Source organism: Contarinia nasturtii, unplaced genomic scaffold (genome assembly GCF_009176525.2).
Source record: "Contarinia nasturtii isolate CC-2019 unplaced genomic scaffold, AAFC_CNas_1.1 Cnas_scaffold_4311, whole genome shotgun sequence".
NCBI classification, from domain to species: Eukaryota; Metazoa; Arthropoda; class Insecta; order Diptera; family Cecidomyiidae; genus Contarinia; species Contarinia nasturtii.
Genome location: NW_022201606.1, coordinates 2,580,790 through 2,595,632, shown reverse-complemented (window position 1 = coordinate 2,595,632; position 14,843 = coordinate 2,580,790). Strand labels below are relative to the sequence as shown.

The 14,843-nt window shown below is 34.6% G+C and overlaps 2 protein-coding genes across 3 annotated transcripts in view; one reads left to right on the top strand and one right to left on the bottom strand.

Moving 5' to 3' along the window:
* The window catches only part of LOC116350932 (zinc finger protein 37-like), a 3,600-nt gene extending 1,777 nt beyond the window's left edge, over nucleotides 1–1,823 (top strand). Inside the window, exon 3 of the mRNA XM_031782941.1 lies at nucleotides 1,810–1,823. Within this exon, the coding sequence (XP_031638801.1) occupies nucleotides 1,810–1,823 (14 nt within the window). The remainder of the gene's footprint in view (nucleotides 1–1,809) is intronic.
* LOC116350620 overlaps nucleotides 1,427–14,843 on the bottom strand; it is a 92,496-nt gene continuing 79,079 nt past the window's right edge. For both annotated transcript variants that reach the window (XM_031782467.1, XM_031782468.1), the window contains exons 6-12: nucleotides 14,125–14,241; nucleotides 13,242–13,373; nucleotides 10,459–10,718; nucleotides 9,291–9,432; nucleotides 6,932–7,081; nucleotides 4,887–5,064; nucleotides 1,427–4,824 (exon numbers count right to left, since the gene is read on the bottom strand). In XM_031782467.1, coding sequence (XP_031638327.1) covers nucleotides 2,201–4,824; nucleotides 4,887–5,064; nucleotides 6,932–7,081; nucleotides 9,291–9,432; nucleotides 10,459–10,718; nucleotides 13,242–13,373; nucleotides 14,125–14,241 — 3,603 coding nt within the window. In that variant the 3' untranslated portion in view covers nucleotides 1,427–2,200. The remainder of the gene's footprint in view (nucleotides 4,825–4,886; nucleotides 5,065–6,931; nucleotides 7,082–9,290; nucleotides 9,433–10,458; nucleotides 10,719–13,241; nucleotides 13,374–14,124; nucleotides 14,242–14,843) is intronic.

Below are 14,843 nucleotides of genomic sequence, written 5' to 3'. Positions count from 1 at the left end.
GTACTATACAACACGAGGAAAAGTTCCGTTTCGCTTCAGTCAATTTCACGGCAATGTCAGTGAGCTTTAACTCAGATGTGGCATGTACAATGAATTGATATATTGCATGCGATACATTCTGATAATGGAATGACAAACACGTGTTCCTTCCATAGTGCACTTCAATTTGAATAACAATCATTCACTACATTGAATGCTCTTTTTTTCCACCACCGGTGCGATTTTATCAAGTGTTTGCACCACTGAAAAATGGATAATAGTTGATACTTTCGAATACGAAAGATTCTTCATTTTAAGTGTATTGATTTAGAGTATTGTGGTTAGTATTTCAATGACAAATGTTTGAAGCGTTTATTTGTACACATGCACTTACCTTCTTCAATGCGCTTACCTAAATTCCGAATATTTTCAGCATATGACGAACCAAAGAAACTTTTTGAGACGCCATTGACATTTTTGTTCTGCACATTTATTTATTGAGTTATTCAAGTTTGAAAAGGTTTGGTTTTTAATTCCATTAAAATGATTATTATTGTTGATTCACTGTATTTGTCTTTTAGCCTTTTTTGTAACAACAATTTATGATATCTTTTGACCTGTTTTTTTCATCATTTATTTTCTTTTTATTTTGAAAAGCTTTTTACTGAATTCGATTACGAATTGAAATTGATCAAACAAATCAAACGGATATGAAAGTACGAATAAATCCATAATATACATATTTAATGATTTTTAGAAAATTTCTTTATTTGTATGCTCCACATTCTATTTTAAAGAGAAAAAAACCATATTGTCGCATCGCTAGTTGCAAATATTCAACAAAATAAAACTCCATTTTGAATCCATTAAAACTATAATAATAATTAATTGAAAGTGTTTTGTCTTGGCAATGGCTACGAGCATATTTATATTTCATTTTACTGTTTGTAATGTAATACGTCTGGGTTTCGCCGTTTTAAAATAGAACCTCATGTGTGCATTGATGCAATGAACCGACATTAAACATATAGAAATGGCTTTTTTGTACGGCAATTGCACCTGAGCCACATAATTCTCTCCGCAGATATAAAGTTGAAGAAAACTCGCTCCGAGCGATAGTATATAAATTGACTGCCTTTTTGTTTGAATTCCTATTTACTGAAATTGCCGGCATTTTATCATCGCTTTAAGAAATGGATTTAATCAAAAAAAAAGTTTTTCGATTGCTCAAAAGATTGCGAAAATATTGAAGTTGTGAATAATCGAGTTTGTTTTTTCGTTGACAAAAATGTTCAATTCTCAAATCTTGCAAACTCTATTGCAACGGACGGAAATTAAGACACACATAAAAAAACAAAAACTCGTAGCCAAAACTATAAACAAAACATTTGAAATCAATCAAAAGCATAATATAAATCACATTTTACAAAGAAAAAACAATGATTGTTGCTGAAACAATAAAAGAAAAAAAATGTATTTTGATTTTCTTTAAATTTGTAAAACAAAAACAATAATGTACATAGAAAATAACATTTGATATTGGTTTTGGTTAATTGGAGCTTGATCAACATTCAACAGTTAGGATTATTTATCAATTTATAGCTATTTTAACGTCAATATGAGTTTTGATTATCGATTTCACTCTCATTTGCTAGTTTCATGTTTTTAACATTGAATGCACATCAATTACATTCTCGTTATCATTGCACGTCATATTATATCATTTTAATTCACTAAACAACAAAATAAAGCAATTATAATCAATGCAAAAATCTCGCTCCGCTTCTCTCCGTTTACTAATTTCTCAAATATATTTTTAACAAAATTTAGGCACTAAGAACTAAATAAACTAACCTTAAAATTATAATCAATATTATTTTTTTTTTTTCATTTTTGTTTCATATTCCATATTAAACGTTTTATCAATTTGTCACAGAATAATTTTAATTTATTCGAAGAAAAAAACGTTTTGCCGAATGTTACTGTCAGTGTTTGTTTAGTTTCCAAAGCAATAGATTCATAATAAATTTGTAAATAGTTTATGAAAGGTAAATATAGATTTGATATGGTAAAAGTGAAATGTTTTCATTTTGTTTTTAAATATATATATATATGTGTGTGTGTGTGTTTGATCATATCATTGATTGGTATTTATATAATAGAAAACAAAAGAAAAAACACTAATGAATATCTTCTCATTTGTGATATGAGTGAGTGGAATTTATGGCGAAAAGACTCGTAAGCTCCGAATTAGTGTGGCCAACACATTTGATAGGCATTCTGCTTGTAGTGCTTGAGCACCGGCACCCAGTGGTCCGATTTGAACGTTTGCCAATTCACGAAAACTGGACGCAACATCGTGCACCTTTAGCACAATATTTCTGGTTTGTAGCGGTGACGATGTATGCTTGGTCATATCCTGTGCTAATTCCGTAATGCGACGCAAAGCGGTAAGACAGGCTGATAAGTGTTCCGGTAGAGTGGTTGGTGTAGTATTTGATGACATTGAAACTACAAGGGCTTTGGATGATGTGACTAGTTGTGTTGCGGCGTCCGTGAGTTCATTGCGTGCTCTTTCGAATTTTTGCTCATCGATTGAGGCACCGCCGCCGGCCGATTGAGCAGCCTGACACTGGGCCGCAATTTGATCCAATTTCAATAAAAGTCCAGCCATTGCTAAATCTGTTTTTGCCATAAGAGATTCAACATTAATTACATGACCATTACGCGATTCTAATAAAGGGCTTCCATTTGCACTAATTGGGGGAGACTTGATTGTTTCATGGTTCAGTTTACGATTCATTTGAGGTGAAAATAATATGGATACTGAACTACCATTCTCTTTGGGACTATCATTATTGAATCGAAAATGGCCATTCGTTAAGCGTGGTGATAATTGGATGGGTGGGCTTGTGCAACCATTTCCATTTGTCATTATTATCTTATCCGATTCGGTCGGATGACGTTGGAATCGTGGCGATACAATACCTGCAATGCGTGAATCTGAATTCATCATCATTTTCGGGAGTGGGATTGGATTTCTAAAAATCGGTTTTACGGGTACTGGTGGTAGGTTTGGTTTGCGTGGTGGAAGTGTAATCAATTGTGGTGATGCTGGCTTCTGTGCAATTGGTGGGAAAACTTTTTGTGGTGATGTGTCATAATAAACTCCATTGCCGCCGCCATTCAATCGAAATGTACTGGACAAGCTGGTTTTTCGTATGGGCGACGATATTTTTGCTTGTAATTCATTGCTTTTGGGTGGTCGTTCGGGTGGAATTGGTTTTGATTTATGCTCACATCTACGCGGTGGCAATTCAAATTTTGGATCTTTGGGCATAGCTAAGGGAACACTTGTACCATTTTCGTTGTTCTTATTTTTCGAACAACATGAAAATGGCCCTTTGCGTTCAACAGTGGCATAGTCAATAGTTGTCTTTTTGTTTGTAGCACCTAATGATTGTCCATTTTTCGATGAATTCATGTACAACGATTCTTCATTATGTGAATTTGATTTGTATTTTTTACCATCTAATTCGTCGTCACTGAGACAGGGTGGAGGAGGGATAATGTAAGACATAATCTCTTCGGGGGTCAATTCTTTGGCCGGAGTTATTTTTTGTGTAGGGGGATGAATTGCAACTTGTGCTAAAAATTTCTCTAAATCACCGTCACTTGTTTTATCGCCAAATCCAGTTGGTGCGGCATTCAACACATTCAAAGAGTCCAGTTCGTCGGGAGTTTGAGGTGGCGGTATTGCGGTTAAATCAATTACATCCGGATCCGATTCGATGAATGTATCGTCTCCTATCTCAAATCCGTACAATTCGCTCAGTTTTTTTGCCGCCAGATCAATGTCGGCACTGTCTTTGCTGCTGGCCTCCTTCAGTAGCTTCAAATATTCACGTAAATTGGTGTCTTTATTGTCTGGACCAAGCGTTGAACTGTCCGGACTGTGCAGACCGAAGCTAGTTCGGAATACTTTTTTCGCATTACGGTCCTGCTGCGGACGATGAATCGGTGAACTATTCGGTGTGCATATCGACTCCGAATCACTTTCGCTTTGTGACAAATCATTGCTGATCGCATGCAAATCACTCAATAGCTGACTCAGTCCTTGCACTTTACGTTGTGGTTTCGGCGTATTTTGTTGCGAATTATTGCCACCATTTGCGCTGTCGAATCCATTGGCCCCAATTAAATTCAGTCCTTTGGTAATACCATTCAAATCTAAATTGATGGATTCAGCTAACAAAATAAGCGAATCGCTATGTTTCAACACGCCGGGCGGTGGTGCATCTTCATTCGAAGATTGTTTGCTGCTATTCATACTGTCACAATCGCTATCGAAATCAATATTCTGCCATGGCAATCTTGTGTTTGTCTTCATTTCACACTCGTGCACCAATTCTCCTTGTTCGTTCAAATATTTTTCCGAATTTTCAACCATCTTTTGCATTTCAGCCACCCGTCGCAGCACCTCTTCGTTTCGTGTTTCAATCAGTCCATTGATCGGTTTTCCTTTAGTGCCTTCAAGTATTTCCATCGTCATAACGCTGTGTATATCAAAACCATATGGATCGATTGCATTTGGCTGTTTGTGGTTGTTGTTGGTCATTGTGGTATTCATGTTTCTATCACATTGATTCGGTTCGGCTGCGATATCGATTGCAGTCACCGAATGATATGGCGGCGGATTTATGAATAGCATGTTGTGTGCACGTCCATGAGCTTGCGGCAAATAATTCCATGTTGATGGTAGCACCGAATGTTGTGTTAAAAATGGTGGCGCTATTTCCTCCAATTCTTCTTCAATCAACTGTTTATCGATAGGCAATAGTTTTCCTGCAAAACGAGATAGAGTGTGAGTGTTTTCCATTTATATAATTGCTTTGATTTTTATTTACCTGTCAACAGTCTATGGTAACCGACTAGGACTAGTGAGAATTCTAAAGCATCGCGGTCTTCCATCATAAATGATACTAAACGATCCGGTTGCATATAAATACTAACGGTATGGGTAATATCATCTTCACGCGTTATAACTAATCGACTTAGGCTTTCTATACTACAAATTGTTTGTGGCTGAAATGACAAAAAAACAAAAACAAATGAGAAATTGAAAATTGATTATTCACTGGAAAGCAAAACTAAACGATTTTCAATTCAAAACTAGTGATATGGTATTTATGTTTTTTCCGTGCGCATAATCTATTAATTTGAAATTGATTGGAAATGTTTGGGTTTTGTGAATTTTCTTGGCGCTATCGATTCAACGATAACTAATTATTTAATCATTAAAAGCGAAAATCGCGACGTTTTTTTCGTGCCATACTGTTCGCTTCAACAGTTTACAAACACCGACCTTTTCTGATGGATTATTAAATTAATAAACTTGAATCTGTGCAACTTCATACTGAAGCAACAAGCGTGCTTCTACGGGTTTGTTTGTTTTTTCCCCCTGTGGAATATAGAGCGCCTGTATTAAATTCGGCTTGTGTTTTATGGCTTAAGGCACTACGTAGCATGTACAGAGTGAAATCCAAAGAGCTGAATAATTAATGTCTGTTTTATTATATGCCACATAAATACACAAAATGGTGTCGTCATTAGAATTGTGTGAATAACAGTATGCGATGTATTTATGAAATTGTTTTTTTGCTTTGCCTCTGACATTTTTATGACAAATCCGCGCGAATTGATGAAATATTTTTAATTAAGTGAACAGTTCATGAGAATAATACAAATGGATATGCTTTCACCAGCGATATCTAAGCTTGTTGGCGCACGAGGCGAATGTAATTTACTTTATCTGGCCTGATTTTTATTGAGTCACATTTCGGTTGATTCACATTGTTCATTGAATGTGATGCAAAACTTATTGCCATCAAATGAATGACGTTGATATGACAAAATGAAAATCGGTGTCATTATGTTCGATGATGATAAGTTTGAGTGAAATCTATTGACATTATTTTGATGTGGAAAAAGCGTCAAACCCGTTTGCTATAGTGTTTAACCTGATGAAAAGTTTTCTCATCATTTGATTTTAAGTCAGAATTGTCAATATTACGGAATTAATTGCATTCTTCTCAATATGCTTTCATTGATTTGCGCGCTTATTTACACATAATCTCCGCATCCATCTCACCCTTTTTTTTCAGCATCAATGAATATTTTGCGCGTAATCCTTATTGCACGTCATTTTCTGTTCGTTGGCTGAACACTCTTTTGAATATTTGTGTTCCCATTTTCAATTTCGTATTTTCCATCGTCATTGTCGTCGCAATCGTCGCCGTGGTTGGCATTGATGTGCACAAAATTAAAGCTCGTTATGTGAAAATTTCATAATAAAAGTCAGTTTGAATGTTCACGAAAATAGATGAGTGATGGTAATGAGGAACGGAGACGAAGTTTTAACATTTTCCGAGGCCAAATAAGAGCGAACGATAGCGGAAAAGAGTGAAGGAAGCTTGAAACAGTGCGAATAAGTTAAAAGCAACATTTGCAAGCCGTTTTGGAGAGCAGGTTGTGGAAAAAAAACAACATTTTGATAATGTTTGCGTGCATTGATCCGTAGTGCCGGTAATGGTGCGAGCGTTTTATTTTCAAAATTATCGCCATTAGCAGTATCTAATTTAGTGTGCTCAAAAGCCCATCATTTTCATTACAAATAACTGTCGCAAGGTTCAACGGAAATGAATATTTTGTAATACCAAAATGCGCTAAATTTTATGCTTGTTTGAATGTACATATCGTATAAATATAATGCTGATGATTTTAGATATGAAATTTGCATAGCACAATCACAACTGTCACATCATATAAATCAATATGAAAAATATTCGACATCGCTGTCAAAACCAACTCAATGCACCCGTACACTCTCTGCTGTACAATACCGTATCAAATGTTTCGAGTAAAAAAAAGCTTAAAAGTATGATATACTCACCACTGAATTTCGGACTCCCGGTATTTGACTAAGACCGAAGCGAGGGCTAACTAATAAGACTCTTTCGATGCCATCACGAGCATTCGTGCTAAAGCATTTAGCACCGTAGCTCGGCAATCCCGATATTATGTCCAGGTAATGAATTTTAGCCTGTTGGTCGCGACATTAAAAGTTGTTTTTTTTGGGAAATAAAAAAATTAATCGCCATTAATATACAATTAATTGAATTTAAGCCGATTTCGATAGCTTTAAAATGAAGTAGAATATTTGATATACATATTTTAAGAGAAAGGAAAAAATCACCCTTAATTTGATGTTGACATTCCAGCCAAATATAATGTTTACCAAATTTAATATTTCAAGTTGATCGGTCCAAAAAAATTCCTCTCATTTTGCACCGAGATTCATAATGAAACAAGAACAAAACGTCTAATTTCGAGGAAAATTACGAAGTTTGTGGAATTTCGTCAACATTTTTGTAACCAAAATTTCTAATTAGAATTGATTTTTTTCGTGTTCGTTCATTTTCAGTCGATTCAACGGAAAAACTCGATTCAAAAGTTTTGACACATTCAAAAACTAAGTAAAACATCGAAGAATAAGCTTTCTTTTATAAAAAAAAATACGAATTTGCCTGATTCACATCGCCGTTTTTAATGTACATAAAATCTACTTAAAAAATCATTTATGATGAAGCGAAAAAGTTTTTGTTCAGCAGCCAAAATGCGCTGCAAAATCGGGAACATGTTCGCAAAAAAAGTGCATAGTAAATTTGAAAAGAAAAAAAACCCAACTGAATACAATAGTCAACAACGACACAAATGTAAACAGAGAGGCTATTAAAAATCGCGCCTCGAGCTATATAATCATCAAACATCCGATAATTTCAGGCTAAATGTTTTTCACGTTTTATTATATAGATCGATAATAATTTGCAACAATCGCTGAACTTGATAGTTCCCATGCAATATGATGAATGGGCTGAATAATTGAATTCTGTTCTCAGTTCGTATATCGTTTATACGATATGATTTATGGCCAGATCGTATTTATGAAGAATATACAAGCGACGCCAATGTCTGAACGAACAAAAAAAATAGTAGCCGCAATTTCAAACTGTTGAAAATGTTCTGCCATTTCAATTCCAAATCAATCAACGTGTGGTTTAGTTCTGGTTCCGATTCACAATTATATTGCTACCGACTTAATTCAATTTTATTTATCGATGTTTCACTGATTGCCATTGCCTACAGGGAATTCGGTTTCATTTTAATCAACGAACTCCGGCAATTGTATGTTTGATGTTATCGTGTCGATGCTACGCATTTTATCTTGTGCACAAATCATGATCTCTATTTCACATGCTCGTCATGAGTGTGTGCGTGTGTGTGTAAAACACCGAAATCGCATTTTCATCACCTAAAACACAGCAAGCCCGCTGCAAATATATATGTATGCTCGTTGGAATATTGCCCGGATGCCTATTTTTTCGTCGTTGTTCACACCGAAATTGATAGTAAAAAAAATCCAATAAAATCTATACCGATTGCAATATATTTATTGTAATGTATTTTATCACGAGTAGACGGGAACTGGCAAATTTTTTGCACAGCTTGAAATCATTCCCTCGAGGAAAACGATACTTATTCGACAACGGTCGAGCCAAGCACACACCAACTATTTATTTCCCTTTTTCGATCCGTCCTTGTTTTCGACACACGACGTAGAACGAAAAAAAAAACAACAAGCGTGTCTGTCTGGCAGTGGAACCATTTCTCTGTTTTACCGAAAAACACGCAAATTGTGACACAGGCAATCAGTAAACATTAATAAAAGTGTTGAATGGATTGACGGAAACAACGCCGAAAAAAAGCATTACGATGCCTTTCATATTGAATTTGCCCGGCGCAAAACGATAGCAGTACGGATGTTTTTATGCAGTTGGTAGGAAAACTTCACGCTCAGCCGAATTTAATTTTAAATGCTTCAGTTGAACGCAGTAAGCGTTCAGGCCACGAGTGATTTAATAAAACGGAATGACATTAAGCACGATGCAATATCCAATAAGTTCACGAAACAAAGTTTTCCGCGCGATATAGAAGAAAAAAAGAAATCAACCAGTCTTTTTCATTGCCGGTGTATGGTACGATGTCTTGAACGCCAATGTTACCGTTTAATGTTCATCAAAAACATTGTTCGCTGTTTACAACACCAAATCTTTGGAGTCCGAACTGTTTTTAATTACAATGAGTTGAGCTGTTCAATACCTCGTCGCTTTTTGAATGCAACACTTTGGTCAGGAATGTCAAACATCAAAATAAAAAGATGATGAACGTAATAATGGTCGTTTATGCCTCACCTGTAATTGGGTTAACATTTTGCTGGATCCAGTCATTTGTTGGTTCAACTTTAAAAAGTGTCCAATTAATCGCCTCAACTCTTTTCGCTTCATGCTCTCCAACAGCGACATTGGCACAAAACGCTCCAAACCAAATTCGCGCCTGAAACGACAAAAAACGATATTATTGATTTGCACACTCTGAAAGGTTCGTTAGTGATGTCAGAAGAAAAAAAAGTACAGAAAATTAATGACTTCAAGACTTTGTTTTTGTTGTAAAAACTGACAGAATATATTATTAGCACAACAAACTTAAATGAACTTGTTATCAAAGTATGATATTTGCATATTGCCTTAACTTCTAGAAATATAATAACACTGTACGGTTTCACATACGATATGAAATCAATTTGGCGAAACTTTCAAACCAAAAGTTGGAACGCATCAAAACTATTGCTTTTCTGATACATTCGTCCCCCAACTCAAAACAGTAAAATAATTAATTTTATAACGCATTCGACGTATGAAATTAGAACTTTTCTTCGATTTTTTTTTAAACTTGAATTTTTCATTTTGGATTTTGGCTAAAAAAGTTTTTACTAATGGAAGCGTCAAGAATGTAAAATGCTACATTTGATGATTTCAATGTGATCAAATATATGCCTGCTGTGGTAGTTATTGATGTATCAAAATGTCTTGTGCCGAAACTTTTCTAATATACCTAAATATTAAATTATTATTATTGCTGCACAATGACGTGTTTTAAGATTGAGTTTTCGTATAAACAAAAGTTTTTGCATTTCAAACATGTACAACACTATGTGCTACCATAAACGAATCATTTTCCAAATGAATTTAATAGCAGAATATTATGTGCGTGTAGCATATGTTTCAGTAACACGTTTGAATTTAAAACTTTCGCATATGTTCCACGAAGTCACAATTGAAATTCAAATGAATTTAATTCAATTTTGTTCCATTTGATTAAAGCTCGGATAATCTTTAATGGGCGTATCAACAATATAACAGAAATTAAACGCTAATAAATTGAATTTATTCAGAACAATAAGAAAATAAGAAAGAACAAGTAAATGAAACAAGGAACAGGATACAAACAGATTTCAGGTGTAGCGAAAAACTACGTGCAAAAAGAGTGGAAAAGAGCTGAAACCAAAAAAAAAATACTTACTCAACAGTTTTAACAGTTAATTTAGCCGGTGAGATGTTATTAGCTAATGAATGCTGATGAATTTGTAGAGCAGCCAAACGAAGTGCAACATCTGGGGTAAGTTCGGGCGAGAAACGTTCCACGGTTACATCATTACAGCACTGCATGTACAGATAATCCAATGAATTTAAGTCTTTTTGAGCTAAAACAGCAGCCGATAATGGTACGAATGTCACGCGGAATAAACAGCGTAGCTTATGAGCTCCGGGTCTTGCCGCTATCTGCTCGTTATCCAACAACCGATTCCATATCACCAGTTGAATGTAAATATGCAAAAGATACGAAAATTAGATTCAAAATGAAATCGTTCAAATTAAACGGTGAATAGTGGGTAGCGAGCTAAATCACACCGCAAAAAACACCAAAATTGCTGACTCACTGCCGTTATGCCCTATTCAATTAGGTTCCTTATTTCCGTCGTGCTGTTTTTCCGCTTGTTATTCCATTGTTCGATTTTAATCGATAATCAAATGTGGATAGACTAAACGAACAATCAGCGATGTATGCTGTTATATGTGTTTAGTTTACTTTTTTTTGTTTATAAAACTATGCATCTAGTATTAAATTATGCCCGTCATATCAAATTGATTGCATAATCATCAATTGGATCGATAAATTTGTTTGGTTGTTGTCATGTTTATGCATAATAACCAGACAATATATTTAGCTGCCGTCATCTGGATATTTCAGCTCATCTGGATGCCGTCAGCAGATGATGCGAAGTGAAAACAATAGAAGTGATTGTTATAGTAATACCAGTATATAACAAGCTTATATACCTATAACAATCACTTCTATTGTTTTCACTTTGTATCATCTGCTGACGATATCCAGATGAGCTTTAATATCCAGATGACGACTGCTAAATATATTGTCTGATAATAACGTATCAATTTCAAAATTGATGAAAGAAGAAAAAAATATTTAGAAAGGAGTCATATTGCAAAAATCTGAGTCGAAAGATTTATTATCATAGGTGATGACGAGGGTTCCTAGGGTTCGGATTGCCCCCTTTAAAATATTTTTAGGAACCCTCAACAATTTTGGAAATGATGACCTTTTTTTAGCTCTTCACTTTTTTTGGCCGAGAAAATTCTTTCGATTTGCTAGGGTTTTTCGCCAAAAAAGTAAAGAGCAAAAAAAAACGATTTTCTTATTATTTTTTGGATTTGCAAGGGAATTCGAAGTTGAAAAATTCTTTCGATTTGCTAGGGATTTTCGTCAAAAAAGTGAAGAGCAAAAAAAAAAACGATTTTATCCTCATTTCCGACAAATTGTTGACGGAATTTTGCCATCACTCCCCCTAAAAAATTTTTTACGTCATCATCTATGTTTATTATTGAAACATAATCAAGTTCATTCAACTTAAAGTCTCAGTGCAATTGATGTCAATTGCTCTTTTCACCTTATAAACTATATGTTATCAATATTTATGCGACGGATGTCTGCAATTTAAATCGTTTATCAATTTTTTTCGGAGAATAGGGGCAACTTTCTTTCATATAAGATTCGAATCATGCCAAAATTACCTTTATAAATCTATTAGACTTGGAGATAAAAATAACATTTACACGGCGTATTCAGATTCAATTACAAAACTTCAAACTCTTATCGATACCCAAGTTAATGTAATCGTTTTTCAATTTACCAAGAATTACATCTTCTAGTATTTTTCTATTTGTTCATGCATTTTTAAAACCGAATTCTCTGTAAACTTCTTTTGGGTTTTTGGGCAGTGACCGGTTCGCGCATATTTCTATGCCTGATAGCTATGCTAAGCATAGCGGAGACGTAAGCCGCAACGCACCCGTCGCCATTCGATTCGAGCTATATTGTATGCGCACGGTCGTCTGCATAAACGAACATGTGTATTGTTCATATAGAGTGAACGGCGATGCGTCGGTTGCGTTTGCGGCTATGCTTGGCATATCTATGCTACCTAGCGTATTTAGGCAAGCATAGAAATATGCGCGAACCGGTCACTGTTTTTGGGTGTTTCAAGGACGAGCCACTTTTAAACTGGAAACTTATTGCTGTATCCATTTCATTGGAGAGCAATTTTATGAATGTCTGGCATTGATTGAAAATAATATTGATCGAAAATGTATCAAGATGCTATGAATTACGTCTTTAGAGATCAAAAACCGATGGTATACAAGGTTATACAAGGAGGCAAATAAATTCTCTAGCGAATTAATGAGAATTCTCAAGATTCTCCATGGAAAAATTTAACTAATAAAAAAAGCGAATGGAAAGCGGTAGTTAATTACTGCCATAAAATCAATATTATCATTGCAATTCAGTCGGTATTATCTCGAAAGATGCCAGAACGCGTAAGACTCTGGATGCAATAATATTCCCAGTTAAATTGTTTTGCAATGTTTCTAGACTGAGAGACAAGTCAATAAAACATATTTATCTGTATACTAAAAACCCTTATAATCTAATAAACGTTGCATTTAATTGGTCGATTTCCATTAAGTGATCCTTTTCGTAGAAATGAAAATTGCTCTGTTTGCTACGGAATCAAATCAAAGTCAGTTCAATCTAATTGTTTTTCGCCTTCACATCCTGTTATATTTTATGGAATAATAAGCATGGACATTCCAGCTATCATCTTGGGTATAAAACCAGCATCAATTTCATTGTGAATTGCTTGTTTTCACATCGATGCGTTGTAATGGCGAGCATCGCTTTTGTTTGTTTGTTTTATATCGTAATGAAAATGAAAGAAACATTCTTACCCGTGCCAGTGTTTCATCTGGATCCAATAGTGTTAGTTTGTTCCGTTTGAGACTTTTTACATGCTCGAGAACCAGTGCGAAATGCTCATCGGCACTTAAACACAATTTATCTCGTAAAGATGTGACGACGTCCTATGTGAAAGCAAACAAAATGAATATGGTTTATCATCAATAATGCAATGAAATTTCAGTTAGTTGAACCATAATAATAACAATAATAATAATATTTCCTGCAATAAGAAAAACACAAACATTTCACACAATTTCCGTCAGACATTCATTTGGTTATAAATCAAAACCACGACACAACTTTCAACCCAAATCCAATTACCATGAGCAAAAATTCGAGGCAACACATTTCGTTCGAAATGCTTCTAATTATTCACATTTAATTTCATTGAATTCGATTGTGAATGGTTGAATGTTGTAAAAACCAGAACGAAGAACGAATAATGTCAGTGTGTTACAGTTACTGCAAACGTAACAGTGAAATTTGCCATCAAAATGCATTTGTACAAAATGAAAACTGCAATAATATATTACAATTTCTGGTGCATTGCTTTTAAGCGCACAGAAACTATTCAAAATCAAATTCAAAGTTCTCGAGTGGAGACAGTTTTCTGCTGGTCTATGTTTTTCATCGAGTTTTAAAATGTAAGCAATCTGATGCTCTATCTCAAATTCAAGTTGCGCTCATTTTAAGTAGTAAATAGCAATGAAACATTTCAACAAACTCCGAATGTCTGAAAGAAAATGCGCTTATTTCTTGTTGCATGAGAGAATGTTTGTCAATACTGATGCTGATGCAAATGGTTCAAATGTAAAAGACACAGTGTGACATTTGTTGAATTCGTATCATTTAAGAAAAAAGAGAAATACTCACCCGGACTGTTGTTGTTGAATCGTATTTGAATGATTTGGTTTGTCCATTTTCCAAAAAGACTTTCAGCACATTTGCCATTTGCGGTACATGTAAATCTCCCAATGAAAATGCAGATGGCTGCAAATAGAAAAGGATATTAAAAGGGGATTATGTCTTTGTCAACTAGATTCAAAGTAATATGAAAATAAAAACTCCCAATATTTTTTTCGTTAAAAATTATTTCAACAACTGAAAGCTATTCAGAAGCAGAGAAATGAAAAAAAATCTCAAAACTCATGAAATGGGTCATATATACGCTGATTACCTATTGAAATATATCTTTTATATTTAATTTTCATTCAAGTTTATATTAAATTCTTTGCCTCAAACGTTTTTTTTTCTCTTGTAGTTATTTTCTTTGCTTTCACTGGTTGAGTGAACCCACATACATACAAATTATTCATCAAATCAATTTTATAAGTTCTGTTCTACATATTTATCTAATAGTGTTCAACAACATTTTAAATATATTTTTATATGCAAACACTCAATAAAAAAAGCGGTTTCTATTGAAATGTGGCAAAACTTGAGGGATAAAGAGGAGACGAAGAAAACACCGTAGTACATGTAAATTTTGATGCGAAAAATATAAAAAAAATCGATGAAACGTATCAACACAATGGGCAAGTGCACGCAGCACGCAAGTGTAATTTGTAGGTTGATTCATTTTGCTGGTTATA